The sequence below is a fragment of the Thunnus maccoyii genome, chromosome 14, assembly GCF_910596095.1.
Source record: "Thunnus maccoyii chromosome 14, fThuMac1.1, whole genome shotgun sequence".
Lineage (NCBI taxonomy): Eukaryota > Metazoa > Chordata > Actinopteri > Scombriformes > Scombridae > Thunnus > Thunnus maccoyii.
In genome coordinates, this window is record NC_056546.1 from 218,346 (window position 1) to 237,118 (window position 18,773).

Genomic DNA, 18,773 nt, shown 5'->3' on the forward strand with positions numbered 1-18,773 from the left:
TTAATACAAGACTGCTGAAACCAGCACGGACTGACTCCAACTCTCTACTGACCTCAGAGTCTCCAGTCTACCGTCTGGACTCTTCTTAAGATCAGACAGCAGCCTCACATCTGACCTCTTCAGGTCGTTGTAGCTCAGATCCAGCTCTCTCAGATGGGAGGGGTTGGACTTCAGAGCTGAGGCCAGAGAAACACAGCTGATCTCTGACAACTTGCAGTTCCTCAATCTGAATAAAGAATAAATGACGTCACTTTAGAAGAAAAAGTTCCTGCTTGAAATCATTCAATGTTTCATAATTTGTTCAGAGCTGAAGAAGGTTTAGAATGTAGAAGTTTAGAAAATGGAAAACTCCAAACAGCTGAACCCAATGGAATACAGGTTAAAAACTGTCAAATACAAACAAAAGAAGAGGAGTTCTCAACATTCAGACACCTATTCATGTCAATGCTGATTCATAAAAATACTATATTCATACTTTAAACACCATTGATCTATGAGTCCCTTTGAGTGTGTGTGTGTGTGTGTGTGTGTGTTCTGAAGGATCAATATCAGTGATCAGACATTATTCATCAAAACACATTAAAGAATATAATGAAGAAATATTTCTCCTTCAGCGATTAAACTTGATCAGTTTAAAACAGATATTAGTTGAGAGCATCTTCTGTATACAGATGTGACTCTTTACCAAAAATTATGAACACTAATTGACTTTAACAACTAACAGTGGACATTTTCTATGGTTTCTTATCAGTCGTCTTTTATACCTACAGATTAAACTTTGTACAGTAAAAATTAAAATATATACATAAAACTGCAGCCCCTCAATTTGAATAAAAAATAAATAATGTAGATTAAAATCCATTTATAATCCAATCACGTGTTCAGGTTTTAAATGTGTAGTTCAACATTATGTCATAGTCAATGAGCTTTTTCCTAAAATGAGCAGAGTAACTTTGTCATTGTGTTATTTTGGATCATCATCATGTCAGCTTTCAACAGAAAGACATCATCCAAATGTCACCACAACATTCAGACACATATTCATGTCAACACTGATTCATAAAATGCTGATGAACTCAGTCAAGTCTGTAATTAGAGGATCAATATGAAATCAGACATGTTGGACTAAAAACCTGTTCATTACTTATTACATGACCTCCTTCCTGTATTTTGTAGTTTAGTAGGTTTGTGTAATTAAAACATGTTATTGGTGGCAGTAATCATTCCTCCTGTCCATACTGATTGTGAAGTGGTCTCTTCCTAACACAGCTACACTGTGGGAAATGAGTTCATGAGTTCAGCTGAAGCTAATATGTGGCTTTGAGAGTCTGGTAGACGCCCACTTGATTTGTCTGACTCAGAGTTACAGACTATTTAGTAAAAAATTCCTTCTTTGAGCTACGATCCCTCCACTGCAGCTCAGCAAGGAAACACTGAAGAAACACAAAGATACTGATTTGATATGTGTAACTCAGACCTCTGAAGCCTCATATTAATTTAAGCTTTGGAAGTCATAGTTATATAGAACAAAACTGTGGATTTTGATTTCCTGAAAACATTTAAATTATACAGATTTACAAATCCTGAAAATTTATGAACCAAACATTTGAAACTTCAGTGAAGGATTTGAATTGAATGTATAGAAAAAACTACCAAAGCTACAGCCAGTGAACTGACCTCAGAGTCTCCAGTTTACAGTTTGGACTCTCCAGTCCAGCACACAGAAGCTTCACTGCTGAGTCAGACAGGTTGTTTTCACTCATGTCCAGCTCTCTCAGATGGGAGGGGTTGGACTTAAGAGCTGGGACTAGAGAATCACAGCTGATTTCTGACAACCTGCAGCTCCACAATCTGAATAAAGAATGAATAACATCACTTCAGAAGAAAAAGTTCCTGCTTGAAATCATTCAATGTTTCATAATCTGTTCAGAGCTGAAGAAGGTTTAGAATGTAGAAGTTTAGAAAATGGAAACTCCAAACAGCTGAACCCAACAGGATGCAGGTTAAAAACTGTCAAACACAAACAAAAGAAGAAGAGTTCTCAACATTCAGACACCTATTCATGTCAACGCTGATTCATAAAAATACTATATTCATACTTTAAACACCTGCATTGACCTCTGAGTCCCTTTGAGTGTGTATGTGTGTGTATGAGTGAGTGTGTGTGTGTGTGTGTGTGTGTGTGTGTGTGTGTGTGTGTGTGTGTGTGTTTGTGTGTGTGTTTGTGTGTGTGTGTGTTCTGAAGGATCAATATCAGTGATCAGACATTCAATAAAACACATTAAAGAATATAATAAAGAAATATTTCTCTTTCAGCATGTAAACTTGATCAGTTTAAAACAGATATTAGCTGAGAGGATCTTCTGTATACAGATGTGACTCTTTACCAAAAAGTATAAACATTAATTGACTTTAACAACTAACAGTGCACATTTTCTACAGTTTCTTTAAGAACAGTCATCTTTTATAACTACAGATTAAACTTTGTCCAGTGAAAATTAAAATATGTACATAAAACTGCAGTTAATCAATCTGAAAAAAGAATAAATGATGTAGATTCAAATCCATTTATAATCCAATCACATGTGCTCAGGTTTTAAATGTGTAGTTCAACATTATGTCATAATCAATGAGCTTTTTCCTAAAATGAGCAGAGTGACTTTGTCATTGTGTTATTGTGGATCATCATCATGTCAGCTTTCAACAGACATCATCCAAATGTCACCACAACATTCAGACACATATTCATGTCAACACTGATTCATAAAATTCTGATGCTGAACTCAGTCAAGTCTGTAATTAGAGGATCAATATGAAATCATACATGTTGGACTAAAAACCTGTCCATTATTTATTACATGACCTCCTTCCTGTATTTTGTAGTTTAGTAGGTTTGTGTAATTAAAACATGTTATTTGTGGCAGTAATCATTCCTCCTGTCCATACTGATTGTGAAGTGGTCTCTTCCTAACACAGCTACACTGTGGGAAATGAGTTCATGAGTTCAGCTGAAGCTATGATGAGGCTTTGACAGTCTGGTAGACGTCCAATTGATTTGTCTGACTCAAAGTTACAGACTATTTAGTACAAAATTCCCTCTTTGAGTTATGATCCCTCCACTGCAGCTCAGCAAGGAAACACTGAAGACACACAAAGATACTGACTTGATATGTGTAACTCAGACTGCTGAAGCCTCATATTAATTTAAATTTTGGAAGTCATTTTTATACAGAACAAAACTGGATTTTGATTTCCTGAAAACATTTCAATTCTACAGATTGGTGCTCGAACAAATCCTGAAAAATTATGAACCAAACATTTGAAACTTCAGTGAAGGATTTGAATTGAATGTATAGAAAAAACTACCAAAGCTACAGCCAGTGAACTGACCTCAGAGTCTCCAGTTTACAGTTTGGACTCTCCAGTCCAGCACACAGAAGCTTCACTGCTGAGTCAGAAAGGTCATTGTAGCCCAGATCCAGCTCTCTCAGATGGGAGGGGTTGGACTTCAGAGCTGAGGCCAGAGAAATACAGCTGATCTCTGACAAACTGCAGAATCTCAATCTGAATAAAGAATAAATTATGTCACTTTAGAAGAAAAAGTTCCTGCTTGAAATCATTCAATGTTTCATAATCTGTTCAGAGCTGAAGAGGGTTTAGAATGTAGAAGTTTAGAAAATGGAAACTCCAAACAGCTGAACCCAACAGGATGCAGGTTAAAAACTGTCAAATACAAACAAAAGAAGAAGAGTTCTCAACATTCAGACACCTATTCATGTCAATGCTGATTCATAAAAATACTATATTCATACTTTAAACACCTGCATTGATCTCTGAGTCCCTTTGAGTGTGTGTATGTGTGTGTGAGTGTGTGTGTGTGTGTGTGGGTATGTGTGTGTGTGTGTGTGTGTGTGTGTGTGTGTGTGCATGTGTGTTTGTGTGGGTATTTTGTGTGTGTGTGTGTGTGTCTGTCTGTGTGTGTATGTGTGTGTGTTTGTCTGTGACTGTGTATGTGCGTGTGTATGTTTGTGAGTGAATGTGTGAGTGTGTGTGTGTGTGAGTGTGTGAGTGTGTTTCTATGTGTGCGTGTGAGTGTGTGTGTGTGTGGATGTGTGTGTGTGTGTTAGAGATAGTGTGTGTGTGTGTGTGTGTGTGTGTGCGTGTATGTGTGTGTGACTGTGTGTGTGTTAGAGAGAGTGTGTGTGTGTGTGTGTGTGTGAGTGTGTCTGTGTGTGTGATCAGACATTATTCACTAAAACACATTAAAGAATATAATAAAGAAATATTTCTCCTTCAGCAAGTAAACTTGATCAGTTTAAAACAGATATTAGTTGAGAGGATCTTCTGTATACAGAAAACCATAACAACCCAGAGTTGAGACCAGGAAGCAGAGCTGCAGTCCTACACGCTTCTCTGCGCTTCCATTAGAGCAGTTACCCACCCAAAACCACATAGAGACTGTGTCTGTCCCCAAAACTACATAGAGACTGTGTCTGTCCCCAAAACCACATAGAGACCGTGTCTGTCCCCCGACCACTTAAATCACTTAAATCCAAAGTAAACAAAAGAAGAGTCTAATAAAACTTAAAACCACTACTGCAACAGTACAACAAAATAAGAGAATTAAATGTGGAACATTAGATCTCTGTCCTCTAAAGCCGTATTAGTAAACGTAATCTCAGATCATCATATGATTTATTTTGTCTTACTGGAACCTGGCTGTGTCATGAAGAATATGTCAGCCTAAATGAATCCACTCCCCCCAGTCATATTAATACTCACAGTCCTCGAGACACTGGCCGAGGAGGTGGAGTTGCAGCCATTTTCAACTCAAGCCTAATCATCAACCCTAGACCTAAATTTAACTATAACTCATTCGAAAGCCTTGTTCTTAGTCTCTCACCCAACCTTGAAAACTTTACAGCAAGTTCTGTGTGTTATAGTGTACTGTCCTCCTGGACCATACTCTGAATTCCTATCTGAATTCTCAGAGTTTTTATCAAACTTAGTCTTTAGTACAGATTAAGTAATTATAGTAGGTGATTTTAATATTCATGTGGACGTTGATAATGATAGTCTCAGTACTGCATTTATCTCATTATTAGACTCAATTTGCTTCTCTCAGAGTGTAAATAATCCCACTCACTGTCTTAACCAGACCCTCGACCTTGTTCTGATTTATGGGATTGAAATTGAACATTTAATCATTTTTCCACAAAATCCTATTTTATCAGATCATTTTTTTAGTAACTTCTGAATTCCTATTACTGGATTACACACCATTAGACAAAAATGTCCCCACTAGATGTCTATCTGATAGTGTTGTAGATAAATTTCAGGAAGCAATTCCATCAGTACTGAATTCAGTGCCATGTCTCAATACTACAGAGGACTCTTATGTTAACTTTAGTCCCTCCCAAATTGATAATCTTGTTGATAGTGTTGCAGGCTCATTACGAATAACACTCGACTCAATCGCCCCTTTAAAAAGGAAGATAATAAAACATAAGAGGTTAGCTCCATGGTTTAACTCCCAAACCCGCAAAGTAAAGCAAACATTGCGAAAATTGGAAAGGATTTGGTGTTCCACCAAAGTGGAAGAATCTCGCCTAGTCTGGCAAGATAGTCTTAAAATATATAGGAAGGCCCTCTGTAATGCCAGAGCCGCCTATTACTCAGCATTAATAGAAGAGAATAAAAACAGCCCTAGGTTCCTTTTCAGCACTTTGGCTGACAAAGAGTCATAACTCTATTGATCCATGTATTCCTATAGCTCTCAGTAGTAATGACTTTATTAGCTTCTTTAATGATAAAATTCTAACTATTAGAGGCAAAATTCATCACCTCCTGCCCTCAACAGGCACCGATTTATCCCCAAACACAGGAACCTTAGAAACAGCTGTAAATCCTGACATATATTTGGACTATTTTTCTCCAATCGACTTTTCTGAACTAACTTCAATGATTTGTTCAACTAAACCATCAACCTGTCTCTTAGACCCCATCCCAACTAGGCTGCTTAAGGAAGCCTGACCCTTAGTTACTGCTTCTTTACTAGATATGATCAATCTGTCTTTAGTAACAGGCTATGTACCACAAGTAGCTGTAAATAAACCTCTTCCTAAGAAGCCTACTCTTGATTCAGGCATTTTGGCCAATTATAGACCTATATCTAACCCTCCATTTCTCTCTAAGATCCTTGAGAAACAGTCTCTAATCAGTTATGTGACTTTCTACATAACAATAGTTTTTTTGAGGATTTTCAGTCAGGATTTAGAGGCATCATAGCACAGAGACAGCACTGGTGAAAGTCACTAATGACCTCCTAACTGCATCGGACAAAGGATTTGTCTCCATACTTGTCCTGTTAGATCTTAGTGCCGCGTTCGACACAATTGACCATCAAATCCTTTTGCAGAGACTGGAACATTTAATTGGCATTAAAGGAACTGCATTAAGCTGGTTTCAGTCCTATTTATCAGATCGATTTCAGTTTGTACATGTTAATGATGAATCCTCCATGAAGGCAAAAGTTAGACACGGAGTTCCACAAGGTTCTGTACTTGGACCAATACTATTTACCTTGTATATGCTTCCTTTAGGTAATATTATTAGGAAACAAAACAATTTTCATTGTTATGCAGATGATACCCAATTATATTTATCAATGAAGTCTGATTAAACCAATCAGTTAAACAAACTCCAAGCATGCCTTAAGGACATAAAGACTTGGATGACCTGCAATTTTCTACAACTAAACTCAGATAAAACTGAAGTTATTGTGCTTGGCCCTAAACACCTTAGAAACACATTATCTAATGATATAGCTACTCTGGATGGCATTACCCTGGCCTCCAGCACCACCGTAAGGAATCTGGGAGTTATCTTTGATCAGGATATGTCCTTTAACTCCCACATAAATCAAATCTCAAGGACTGCCTTTTTTCACTTACGTAATATCGCAAAAATGAGGCACATCCTGTCCCAAAAAGATGCAGAAAAACTAGTCCACGCATTTGTTACTTCTAGGCTGGATTATTGCAATTCCTTATTATCAGGCTGCCCTAAAAAGTCTCTAAAGACTCTCCAGCTGGTCCAGAATGCAGCTGCACGTGTACTGACTAAAACTAGAAAAAGAGATCACATTTCTCCCATTTTAGTTTTGCTACATTGGCTTCCTGTAAAATCTAGAATAGAATTTAAAATCCTTCTCCTACCTTACAAAGCCCTTAATGGTCAGGCAACATCATAGCTTGAAGAGCTCATAGTACCATATTATCCCACTAGAACACTGCGCTCCCAGAATGCAGCTTACTGGTGGTTCCTACAGTCTTTAAAAGTAGAATGGGAGACAGAGCCTTCAGTTTTCAGGCTCCTCTCTTGTGGAACCATCTGCTGTGAAGATGTGAGCTGTGAAGTGGTCTCTTCCTAACACAGCTAAAATGTAGGAAATGAGTTCAGCTGAAGCTAATATGAGGCTTTGAGAGTCTGGTAGACACCAACTTGATTTGTCTAATTAAAAGTTACAGACTTTTTAGTACAAAATTCCCTCTTTGAGTTATGATCCCTCCATTGTAGCTCAGCAAGGAAACACTGAAGAAACACAAAGATACTGACTTGATATGTGTAACTCAGACTGCTGAAGCCTCATATTAGTTTAAACTTTGGAAGTCATTTTTATACAGAACAACAAAATTTTGATTTCCTGAAAACATTTAAATTCTACAAATGTGTGCTCAGACAAATCCTGAATGAACCAAACATTTGAAACTTCAGTGAAGGATTTGAATTGAATATATAGAAAAAACTACCAAAGCTACAGCCAGTGAACTGACCTCAGAGTCTCCAGTTTATAGTTTGGACTCTCCAGTCCAGCAGACAGAAGCTTCACTGCTGAGTCAGACAGGTTGTTTCCTTGCAGATCCAGCTCTCTCAGATGGGAGGGGTTGGACTTCAGAGCTGAGGCCAGAGAAACACAGCTGATCCCTGACAACCTGCAGTTCCTCAATCTGAATAAAGAATAAATGACGTCACTTTAGAAGAAAAAGTTCCTGCTTGAAATCATTCAATGTTTCATAATCTGTTCAGAGCTGAAGAAGGTTTAGAATGTAGAAGTTTAGAAAATGGAAACTCCAAACAGCTGAACCCAACAGGATGCAGGTTAAAAACTGTCAAATACAAACAAAAGAAGAAGAGTTCTCAACATTCAGACACCTATTCATGTCAACGCTGATTCATAAAAATACTATATTCATACTTTAAACACCTGCATTGACCTCTGAGTCCCTTTGAGTGTGTATGTGTGTGTATGAGTGAGTGTGTGTGTGTGTGTGTGTGTGTGTGTGTGTGTGTGTGTTCTGAAGGATCAATATCAGTGATCAGACATCATTCATTAAAACATCATTCATTAAAAAGTTTAGTTGAGAGGATCTTCTGTATACAGATGTGACTCTTTACCAAAAAATATAAACATTAATTTACTTTAACTAACAATGGACGTTTTCTACAGTTTCTTTAAGAATCAGTCATCTTTTATAACTACAGATTAAACTTTGTCCAGTGAAAATTAAAATATGTACATAAAATTGCAGTTAATCAATCTGAATAAAGAATAAATGATGTAGATTAAAATGTGTAGTTCAACATTATGTCATAATCAATGAGCTTTTCCCTAAAATGAGCAGAGTGACTTTGTCATTGTGTTATTGTGGATCATCATCATGTCAGCTTTCAACAGACATCATCCAAATGTCACCACAACATTCAGACACATATTCATGTCAACACTGATTCATAAAATGCTGCTGAACTCAGTCAAGTCTGTAATTAGAGGATCAATATGAAATCATACATGTTGGACTAAAAACCTGTTCATTATTTATTACATGACCTCCTTCCTGTATTTTGTAGTTTAGTAGGTATGTGTGATTAAAACATGTTATTAGTGGCAGTAATCATTCCTCCTGTGCATACTTAGTGTGAGGTGGTCTCTTCCTAACACAGCTACACTGTGGGAAATGAGTTCATTAGTTCAGCTGATATGAGGCTTTGACAGTTACAGAATATTTAGTACAAAATTCCCTCTTTGAGTTACAATCCCTCCACTGCAGCTCGGCAAGGAAACACTGAAGAAACACAAAGATACTTAGTTGATATGTATAACTCAGACTGCTGAAGCCTCATATTAGTTTAAACTTTGGAAGTCATTTTTATATAGAAAATTAATGAAAATTTATTAACCAAACATTTGAAACTTCAGTGAAGGATTTGAATTGAATATATAGAAAAGACTACCAAAGCTACAGTCAGTGAACTGACCTCAGAGTCTTTAGTTTACAGTTTGGACTCTCCAGTCCAGCACACAGAAGCTTCACCGCTGAGTCTGACAGGTCATTTCTACTCAGATCCAGCTCTCTCAGATGGGAGGGGTTGGACTTCAGAGCTGAGGCCACAACTTCACAGTGAATCTCTGAGAGTCCACAGTTAGAAAGTCTGTAATGACATATATGACAACATATGTTATCATGAAAGAGGACCTTTTATATTCACTTCATGCGTTTGATGATGAAACTGACTTTCCTTATTTTGATTAACATTTGCTCTTCACATCATTTTTTTTTTTTTTTTTTTTACTTCTGGGGCATTTTATTTCTTTAATGTAAAGCAACAGTTGAGACATAATTAAAGCTGCAAGCAGCATTGAACGGGCCCTCACACCCTTGCGCACATCGGGGTGTGGTGCAGTCTAAAGGCTTCTGTCACAGGCATGTAGATGTCTTCAGACCTGGGCTGTTTTCAGACAGTGCAAGAAGGAGATAAACATCCCTTCCTTTGTCCACTATTTTGCCTGCTGCTGGGGCTGCTTTGCTGAAATTTCATAGGGGGCGCTATTCAGCTAGTTTGCATCACTGATGGAATATTGTCATGTAGACGTGTTCAGGCTGGGAGTCTTATCAAACATGTAAAGTTTGGGGGAGCATTTACACTAAAGTTATAGCAATTTCCTCTGTCATGGCGAAACCTCAAAACTCAACACCACACAACGGCAATGCGCTTCAATGATAGCTACATCTTTTGATAACTTTTGATCATAAGCTAGTCTAGATGACACACACTGATTTTGAAGTCGTTATGATGAATTCTGTAGGAGGAGTTCATTAAAATAAAAGGCCTGGAAACTGCCAAAAAACACAAAAATTTACCAATTTTTCCAAGATGGCCTGTACATGTCTTCAGACGGGGACTCTTAACAAGCATATGAAATTTAGAAAAGATCAGACCATGTGGAGTCAAGTTATAAGGTTTTGAAATTTCATGGCGAGACATCGAAATTCGCTGTGTCGTCATGGCAACACCTTTGGACAAAAAATCAACAACTTCAGAATGTACAGTCTCCAAAGTCTTGAGGCTATTCTGAGTAAATTTGAGGTGGATCCAATCACAAAGCTCCCTTGGAGCGTCATTTTTCATGTCTCTTCCAAAGAAGAGAGAATATGAATAATACTGAAATTTGGTAATGGTTTATTTCAACCAAATATTCTTTTTTATATTTATTATTTATATCCCTCTTGCCTCTCAAAAAATAGAGGAAGATCAAGCTCCTCTTCTTCTATGGACCTTCCCCCACTGCCACACACCCATCCCCCCCTTTCTTCGCTCTTATTCTCTCTCTCTCCCTCTCAGTTGGAGATCAGAATTTTAGAGTACTCTTCTTGTGAAATCTCCTCATAAATCCCATGACTTTGGCCAAATCTTACATTAAAAATCACATTTTTTGTAGGAAATTTCGTCGCAAATCCATTGATACAGGTTTGAAAGTGGTCAGGCTTATTGTTTAGATGTCAGAAGCCTCAGTTTGACACAAAGTCCATGCTCATAGATTGCCTCCCCATCGGTTTACATTGTAAGGATGATGTGGCACTGTAACTTTCAGGGCTTATAAAATCCAAATCGTTCGAGTTATTACAAAGTTTTTAACAACTTGTTTTTCAGCACAGTGTGATAAGTCATGTATCAAAGTTTGAAGTCGATACCATTAATGCCCTCAGAGGAGATAGTGTTTGTTCAGGGCTGGAAATTGGGGCAAAGTCTTATTTTGAAATTGAGATTGCAGACTTCCTGATGGATTTAGGTCAGGGGTGTCAGACTATGATTTGTAGGTCTTGATGAGATGAATAATTGAGTTTTGGTTCGATCTCTCTACGACATTCCCACGGGCCGTGGCAGCCATATTAGTTACATAGGTGGTGCTCTCAAGCACATTTTGGCACTTTAGGGATTAATTCATACATTTTATCAAATTTTCCACCAGACCTGATGTGCATGAAAAATTTGGTGAGTTTTTGAGCATGTTTAGGGGGTCAAATTTAGGGTTTAAGTGGTGGAATAATAAAGAAAGAAGGAAAGAAAGAAAGAAACAAACAAACAACCACACAAAATACAATAGGGCCTTTGCCCTTTGGGCTCAGGCCCTAACAAGAAACAAGAGGAGAGAGAGAGACAGGAAATGACATGCAGCAAAGGTCTGCTGCCAGAATCAAACCACTGACATTGAGGTTATATGGCGTGCATCTTAACCAGAACTACCAGAGCACTCCTAGTTCAGCTAATCATATCTCACTGTGCTTGAATGAAACAATAATTCTTATCTCTCTCTCATATCTGCAGACTTTTAATCTTTGTTTTGCTTTAATCTTGCAGTTGAGAAAAATCATCTCTCTTTGCTATCTGCTGCTGTCAGGTTCACATTCATAAGAAGGAAAATTTAGTGACTGTTGACAAACACAAATGAAACAAATGGCTTGACAATAGTAGACCAGTACATAATTAAATATTAATGTAATTAAATATGTAGTTGTGCATGATGTTTAGTTGTCAACATTCTTTTCTGCAAATCTGAAAAATGGATTCAGCACAAAAACACAATTAACAAACCATTAAGGTTGAATTATTTTGTTCTTTTATATTCATCAGACCTCTGTGCATTTCCTGCTACTACTCTTCTCTACACCAACAAGAGAGAAAACACCTGAGAGTTTCTTTCTGTGACCAACAGAATATAAGAAAGACTTAAAAACAAGACTATGCAACACGACTTCCATCTTTAAAATAGAAAGTTGAATTAATGAGAAATAAAAGGCACCACTGCTTGGTTCAACACTCAGGGGTTTTGTCTTGTATGACCAGTATTTTACGGAGGCTAATGTTGGTTAATGTTAGCAAACTTTACATATTGTTGTATAACTGACATTATTGAATCAGTTTGCTGATTTGATGACTATTCTCTACTTGTGCTACCAAACCACTATATCTCAGCAACATACTAATTTAAATTTATGTTTAATAATTGATAAGAATTATTATTATAATTTGTATTATTATAAAAATAGAATAAATACAGTGCAATTTAGAAACAGATAAAAATGATTTAGATTATTTTAAACTCTAAAGCGTGTGTAAAATCAGGTATTACCTGTACGTCTGATTATATATTATTTGAAGAACCTTCTCATTTAATAATAACTTTACTGTGTTCACTGATAACTCTAAAATACTGATGTATGTTGTGATAAAATGCTGCTGTAATAAAACCTCAACCACAACCTCTAAAGTCCTTCCTTTGTTTTACCAGGTTTGAATGACACCTTCGTCACCCAAAGGAAGATAAATAGAAGAAAAAACTGTAAAATCCAATAATTACCAGAAATAAATAGAATAATTGTGTTCATTAACTTAACAACTATAAACACAACCAACTGAAACAATATTTGCACTCACAACATTTGAAAAAGCTCAAGAACATCTGAGACTAAATATAACAAATATAACATATTATTTCAGTTATAAACAAGTAGAGAACTATTTTAACAATAATAAGAATTTTATATTATTTATATTTGAAGAACTAAACTACTAATCTACACTGATATATAATTTTAATCACATCTGGACTTACTGAGCCTTTCTGCAGTTCCTCACAGCTGGGATCAGTCTCAGTCGTCCCTCCAGTGATGTGTTGTACTTCTCCAGGTCCAACTCATCCAGAACCTCCTCTGACATCTGCAGCATGTAGGCCAGAGCTGAGCAGTGGAACTCAGAGAGTTCCTTCTCTGATCTGTTCTCTGACTTCAGGAACTCTTGGATCTCCTGATGCACTGAGTGGTCGTTCATCTCCATCAGACAGTGGAAGATGTTGATGCTTCTGTCAGGAGAGACATTAATGTTCATCTCCTTCAGGTTGTTGATGGCTCTCTGGATGATTTCTGGACTGTTCTCTGTCCGACCCAGCAGGCCTCCTAAGAGACTCTGGTTGGACTCCAGAGAGAGGCCATGAAGGAAGCGAACAAACAGGTCCAGGTGGCCATTTTCACTTTTGAGAGATTTCTCCATGGCTCCCATCAGGAAGACATCCAGAGATGAGTAATCGTGATTATTTTCAGATGGGTAACGCCTATCATTGTTTCCGAATAAAGCTGAAAATTTCTTGAGTAAAGACTTTAGTATTGATTCCCTGTGTTTCAGGAAGTCCTCCAGTACCTTTGTGTTCCTGTTGGTGTAACAGTGGTACATGTAGACTGCAGCCAGAAACTCCTGAACACTCAGATGAACAAAGCTGTAGACTGTTTTCTGGAAGATCACACTCTCTCTTTTGAAGATCTGTGTACAAAATCCTGATAACACCGAGGCCTCTGTGACATCAAGACCACACTGCTCCAGATCTTCTTGGTAGAACATGATGTTTCCTTTCTCCAGTTGTTCAAACGCAAGCCTCCCCAGCTTCAGAAGAACTTCCCTGTCAGCCTTCGTCAGCTCCTGTGGACTCGTCTCATGTACCTCATCATACTTGTGCTTCTTCCTCTTTGTCTGAACTAGCAGGAAGTGTGAGTACAGGTCAGTCAGGGTCTTGGGCAGCTCTCCTCTCTGGTCTGTAGTCAACATGTGCTCCAGAACTGTAGCAGTGATCCAGCAGAAGACTGGGATGAGACACATGATGTGGAGGCTCCTGGATGTCTTGATGTGTGAGATGGTTCTGCTGGACAGCTCTTCATCACTGAATCTCCTCCTGAAGTACTCCTCCTTCTGGGCGTCAGTGAAGCCTCGTACTTCTGTTACCCTGTCAACACATGTAGGAGGGATCTGATTGGCTGCTGCAGGTCGGGAGGTTATCCAGATGAGAGCCAAGGGAAGCAAATTACCCTTGATGAGGTTTGTCAACAATACGTTGACTGATGACTTTTGTGTGACATCAGACACGACCTTCCTGTTGTTGAAATCCAGTGAAAGTCTGCTTTCATCCAGGCCGTCAAAGATGAACAAAACTTTCCAGTCATTGAGCTTCTCTGCTGTGACCTTCTTTAATGTTGGATGGAAATCATGGATCAGCATGAGGAGACTGTACTGCTCATCTTTGATCAAGTTCAGCTCCCTGAATGAAAGTGGAATCACCAGACTGACATCTTGGTTTTCCAAGCCCTCTGCCCAGTCCAGAGTGAACTTCTGCACTGAGAAGGTTTTTCCAACGCCAGCGACGCCGTTCGTCAGAACGACTCTGATGAGTTTCTGTTGGTCAGGTAAGACTTTAAAGATGTCGTGACACCTGATTGGAGTGTCATGGAGGGTCTCCATCTTGGGAGCTGCTTCAAGCTGCCTCACCTCATGTTGGGTATTAACGTCTTCACTCTGTCCCTCTGTGATGTAGAGCTCAGTGTAGATCCTGTTGAGGAGGGTTTCACTTCCTGCTTCATCAGTTCCTTCAGTCACATGTTGACATTTCCTCCTCAGACTGATCTTATGTTCATCTAAAACCTCCTGCAGACCACTTTCTGCTGAAAGAGAAGAATAAAATGTATAATTAAAAAGAAATATGTCTGACTGTTAATTTTCAGTAGGATAGAGGAGGTAGATTCTTGTCCTGTTTTCAGAGATGATGACATTAGCAGACAGATCTTCAGTCTTACTTTGTACAGTGCTGGTCTGACTGTCTGTCTGCAGTCCAGGTCTTGTTCTGGATCTTTCTGCACACTGGGGACAAGAGGAGTCTCCTGATGAAGCAGACTGGTCCCAGTATGAAGTGATGCACTGTCTGCAGAACCAGTGTCCACAGCTGGTAGACACTGGATCCTTCAGGACGTCCTGACACAAAGAACAGCAGGACAGCTGCCCATCCACAGAAACACCCCTCCTCTTCCTCTTCCTCTTCCTCTTCCTCTTCCTCTTCCTCTCTCTGTGGACATGAACACATTCTTCATGACACATGACATTAGTGACAGCCAACTGACAGCTCATAACACAACTCTTAATACATGCCAGACAGATCCTTGAGATCATCAAATAAAGGAAAAAATAAAATACTAAATCAGCTCACGGTGCCTTCAGTCATTATGGTCCTACTCTTTGGAATTCTCTACCACATGAACTCAGGTCTGTTACAACAGTGTATTCCTTTAAAAGCAGACTAAAAACATATCTTTTCTCACAAGCTTTTAGTTAGGTTAATGGGTAAAAAATTATAATTAGAAACAGTATTATTATTGTTATTTCTTTTAGCAATGATAATAATAATACCTTCTTACCTTCTAATTTTTTAAGCTGTCATATATGTTTTTATATATTAACATCTTCTTATTTTATGTTTTATCTTATTTGTTTTATATATGTAATGTTAATGTTATATATCCGTTATATGTGACCTTTACTTGTTTTAAGCACATTGAGTTTACGCTTTACGTATGAAATGTGCTATATAAATAAATTTGACTTGACTTGACAAGTTGATGCAGCTCTTTCCCTACATAAACAGTCCAGACTGTATTTGGACAGTTACACAGTTTTTTGTTCTTCAGTTTCTGGGCCTCAGCACATTCAGTTTGAAATAAAATAATAAATACTATAATTACAAGGGTTCAAAAGTAATTAGACAGACACAACAAAGCACCAGCAAAGTCAGAGAAGAAGAAGAAGAGTGTAAACTAGCAAAAATGGATGTAAACAATGCAGGATTAAAATACTAGCTTCAAAAATTGTCTTTGCAAATGTTTCATGAGGAGGGAATTGGATTCAACACATTTGTTAGACCACAAGGATTCACACAATATCAACAAAGTCATTGTAAACATGACTTTTGTGTGTTAATAAGAAAACTCCACAGGGCTCCTTTAAGCTACCATGAGACATTAAAAGTCAGGAAAAATAAGCAGGAGGCAACTGAGCAAAACAGGAAAGTCCACTTGTGAAAAATAACAGACTGCTGCTCTTTAGTCTTGTGTTGTGGTGCTGAACAGAGAGCTCTGCTAAATATCTTCATAACGCATCTTTTCATTTGTGTTTCTCTCACTCACTGTTTCTGCTATAATCTCTCTCCCTCTGTGTCAGTGTGATACAACAGTTTTACAGATTTGACTTTTCCCAAACGTTAAATGTCAGACTCAGTTTCCTCTGCTGCAGTGGTCAGTCTTCAGTGATAAATCAACTGCAGCAGGCTGCTTGTATACATTTCCATTACTTCCTCCCATATTTTGTGTCTTTGAACAGAACAGAACAGAACTAGGCTGTAGTCTGTTTCAGGACATTATACCATAAAAACAAAGTCACATTAAGTGTTGCTTTCAACTTCTGTTGAAAGTGCTGGCTTGAAACTCTATGCCAGTTTTTGTTTGGTGTTGATAAACCAGGTAAAAACGGAGATACGTTGATATAAAAATCATGTTAACTCATGCGTAAAAGTGTGCGAGATGGGACGGGGCAGACGTCGTATTTATTTTATATCTTCGTCATTTTTTGTCATATGACGAAATGGAAAAAACTGCAACTGCAAAGAGCACCTACAGAGGAGAAATGCAGGCGAGAGAGAGAAGCGGGAGAGAGAGAGAGAGAACAACAGAGACACGTGAGGAGATATTGAGATAATTTTCGGAAGATTTGGAGTTTTTGAGTCGGAAAAATGAAGCGAACGCTTAACGTAAGCCAAGCCATAAAGTTGTTTTTTCAAGAGAAAGATGCTGATGATGGCTCATTGTCAGAATCAGAGCAACGACCGGTTGGGTTGAGCTTTTTCTCTCAACCCAACCGTTTGAGAGAGGGGGGAGTGGGGAGAGAGACACAGAGAAGCATAATAACAACAATAATAACAATAACAGTGATAATAATAATAGAGATATGATAAATAATAATAATAGCAATAGTAACCAGCCACCCGCCATTAAACAAAAAGAAGAAGAAGAAGAATTGTAGCCAAGAGAAGAAGACAATCATTTTTAGCAGCAGAGAAAGTGTGCTGCTAGACTGTGAGAGTGAGCATACACTGCTTTGTTTTCGTTGTTAAAGGCAAAAATAAAGACATTGCTAGCGGCACGACAGTCCTGCATCTGCCTGTGTCCTTGGCTGCAACATTTACATGATGTTTAATGTGTGCAGCTGAGCAGCCATTTAGCTATGTAGCTGCAAACTGACTTAAGCAGAGCACTTTTCCCCAGTGAATGTTTGTTTGGTGGCACGTTCAACAAGCTGCAGGACAAAACGTGTGTTTATGTTTGTAAGTTATCAAGTTTTGAGGCTGTTGTTTCATTCACTACTATATTTAAAGGGGGAAAGTATCAGGCCTCATATTTCAATTTCATTTAACCATTGAGCTCTGAACATTTTATATATTTTAAGATTTTATTTAAACATTGGATATCTTGAATGTTGTTTTCATTTAAGGCCACGTGCAAAAGTTCCTTGCCGTAAGTGTTTTACAGAATATATGGAAAGCAAATTTTATGTCCCCTCCTATGTTTTTTTTGTTTGTTTTTTTGTTTTTTGTTTGTTTTTTTTTGCTGATCCATAAAATGATCTGATCCATGACTCAAATCCGTGATACGATCTGAACCATAAGTTTTGTGGTCTGTTGCAACTGTATTTTACAGACATCATTACTTCTGGTAAAGAGCAGATATAAACACATGTAACATGTCATATTATCACTATTTAGTTCATCACCACAGCTGATTGCAACCGTCCTCACAAGAAAAACACAGTATACGTCTAAAATTCAGGCCTATAGTTACGGTTACACTATCTATTGGCCACAGTAATTATAACTCGAGGAAGTGACGCAGTTCAGACGATGTCAATATAAGAAGACTTGATAAGAGTTTGCTGCAGGAGACCAGTGTTTACAGCGATTAATGGAACACACTCCTATCTGTAATCACATTTTGGATAAATAATAATAATAATCTCCCAGTCAGAATGGTAATTAAAGATATCCACAATAACATTCTTACTAGTAGAAATTGTATTTCAAGATATCTACAACTTTGATTGTACTAGTCAAAAATACATGAAAGATATCTAAAAATCTTTAAGAAGTATAAGTTTTTAACATTTAATAGCTAGACTGGATATTTATTTCAGATATCTATAATTCAATTATTCCTAGTTAAAATGAACATTTCAGATATCCACAATTACATTTTTGATATATACAATCAACATTCTGCATATCTGCAATCCAATTCTTACTAGTCATAATTCTAATTCCAGATATCCAAAATAAAAAAAACATTCCAGATATCCATAATGTCATTTTAAACATCCAAAATACAGTGTGACTACTAAGAATGGCATTACTCACTAATAACACTGTGTTACCAATTTTACTTGATTTTAGTTCCTGTGTAGTAAGTATTATTTCCTGATTGCTTATGCCTAAAAAGTATTTAAAAAACAGCCATTATTCCCTTCAAACTTTCCATTTGTGACCTGGACATTGATATTTTGAAATGTACTCATTT

At 37.6% G+C, this 18,773-nt stretch overlaps 1 protein-coding gene across 1 annotated transcript; it reads right to left on the reverse strand.

Moving 5' to 3' along the window:
• Nucleotides 1-15,195, reverse strand: si:ch211-233m11.1 (NACHT, LRR and PYD domains-containing protein 12; the record flags this gene model as incomplete). Its single annotated transcript, XM_042434180.1, has 7 exons — nucleotides 1-226; nucleotides 1,678-1,851; nucleotides 3,391-3,564; nucleotides 7,836-8,009; nucleotides 9,319-9,492; nucleotides 12,956-14,825; nucleotides 14,958-15,195. Coding segments are annotated over 7 exons (3,030 nt in total), but the record flags the coding sequence as incomplete, so codon positions are not given.
• Nucleotides 15,196-18,773: the final 3,578 nt, after the last annotated feature.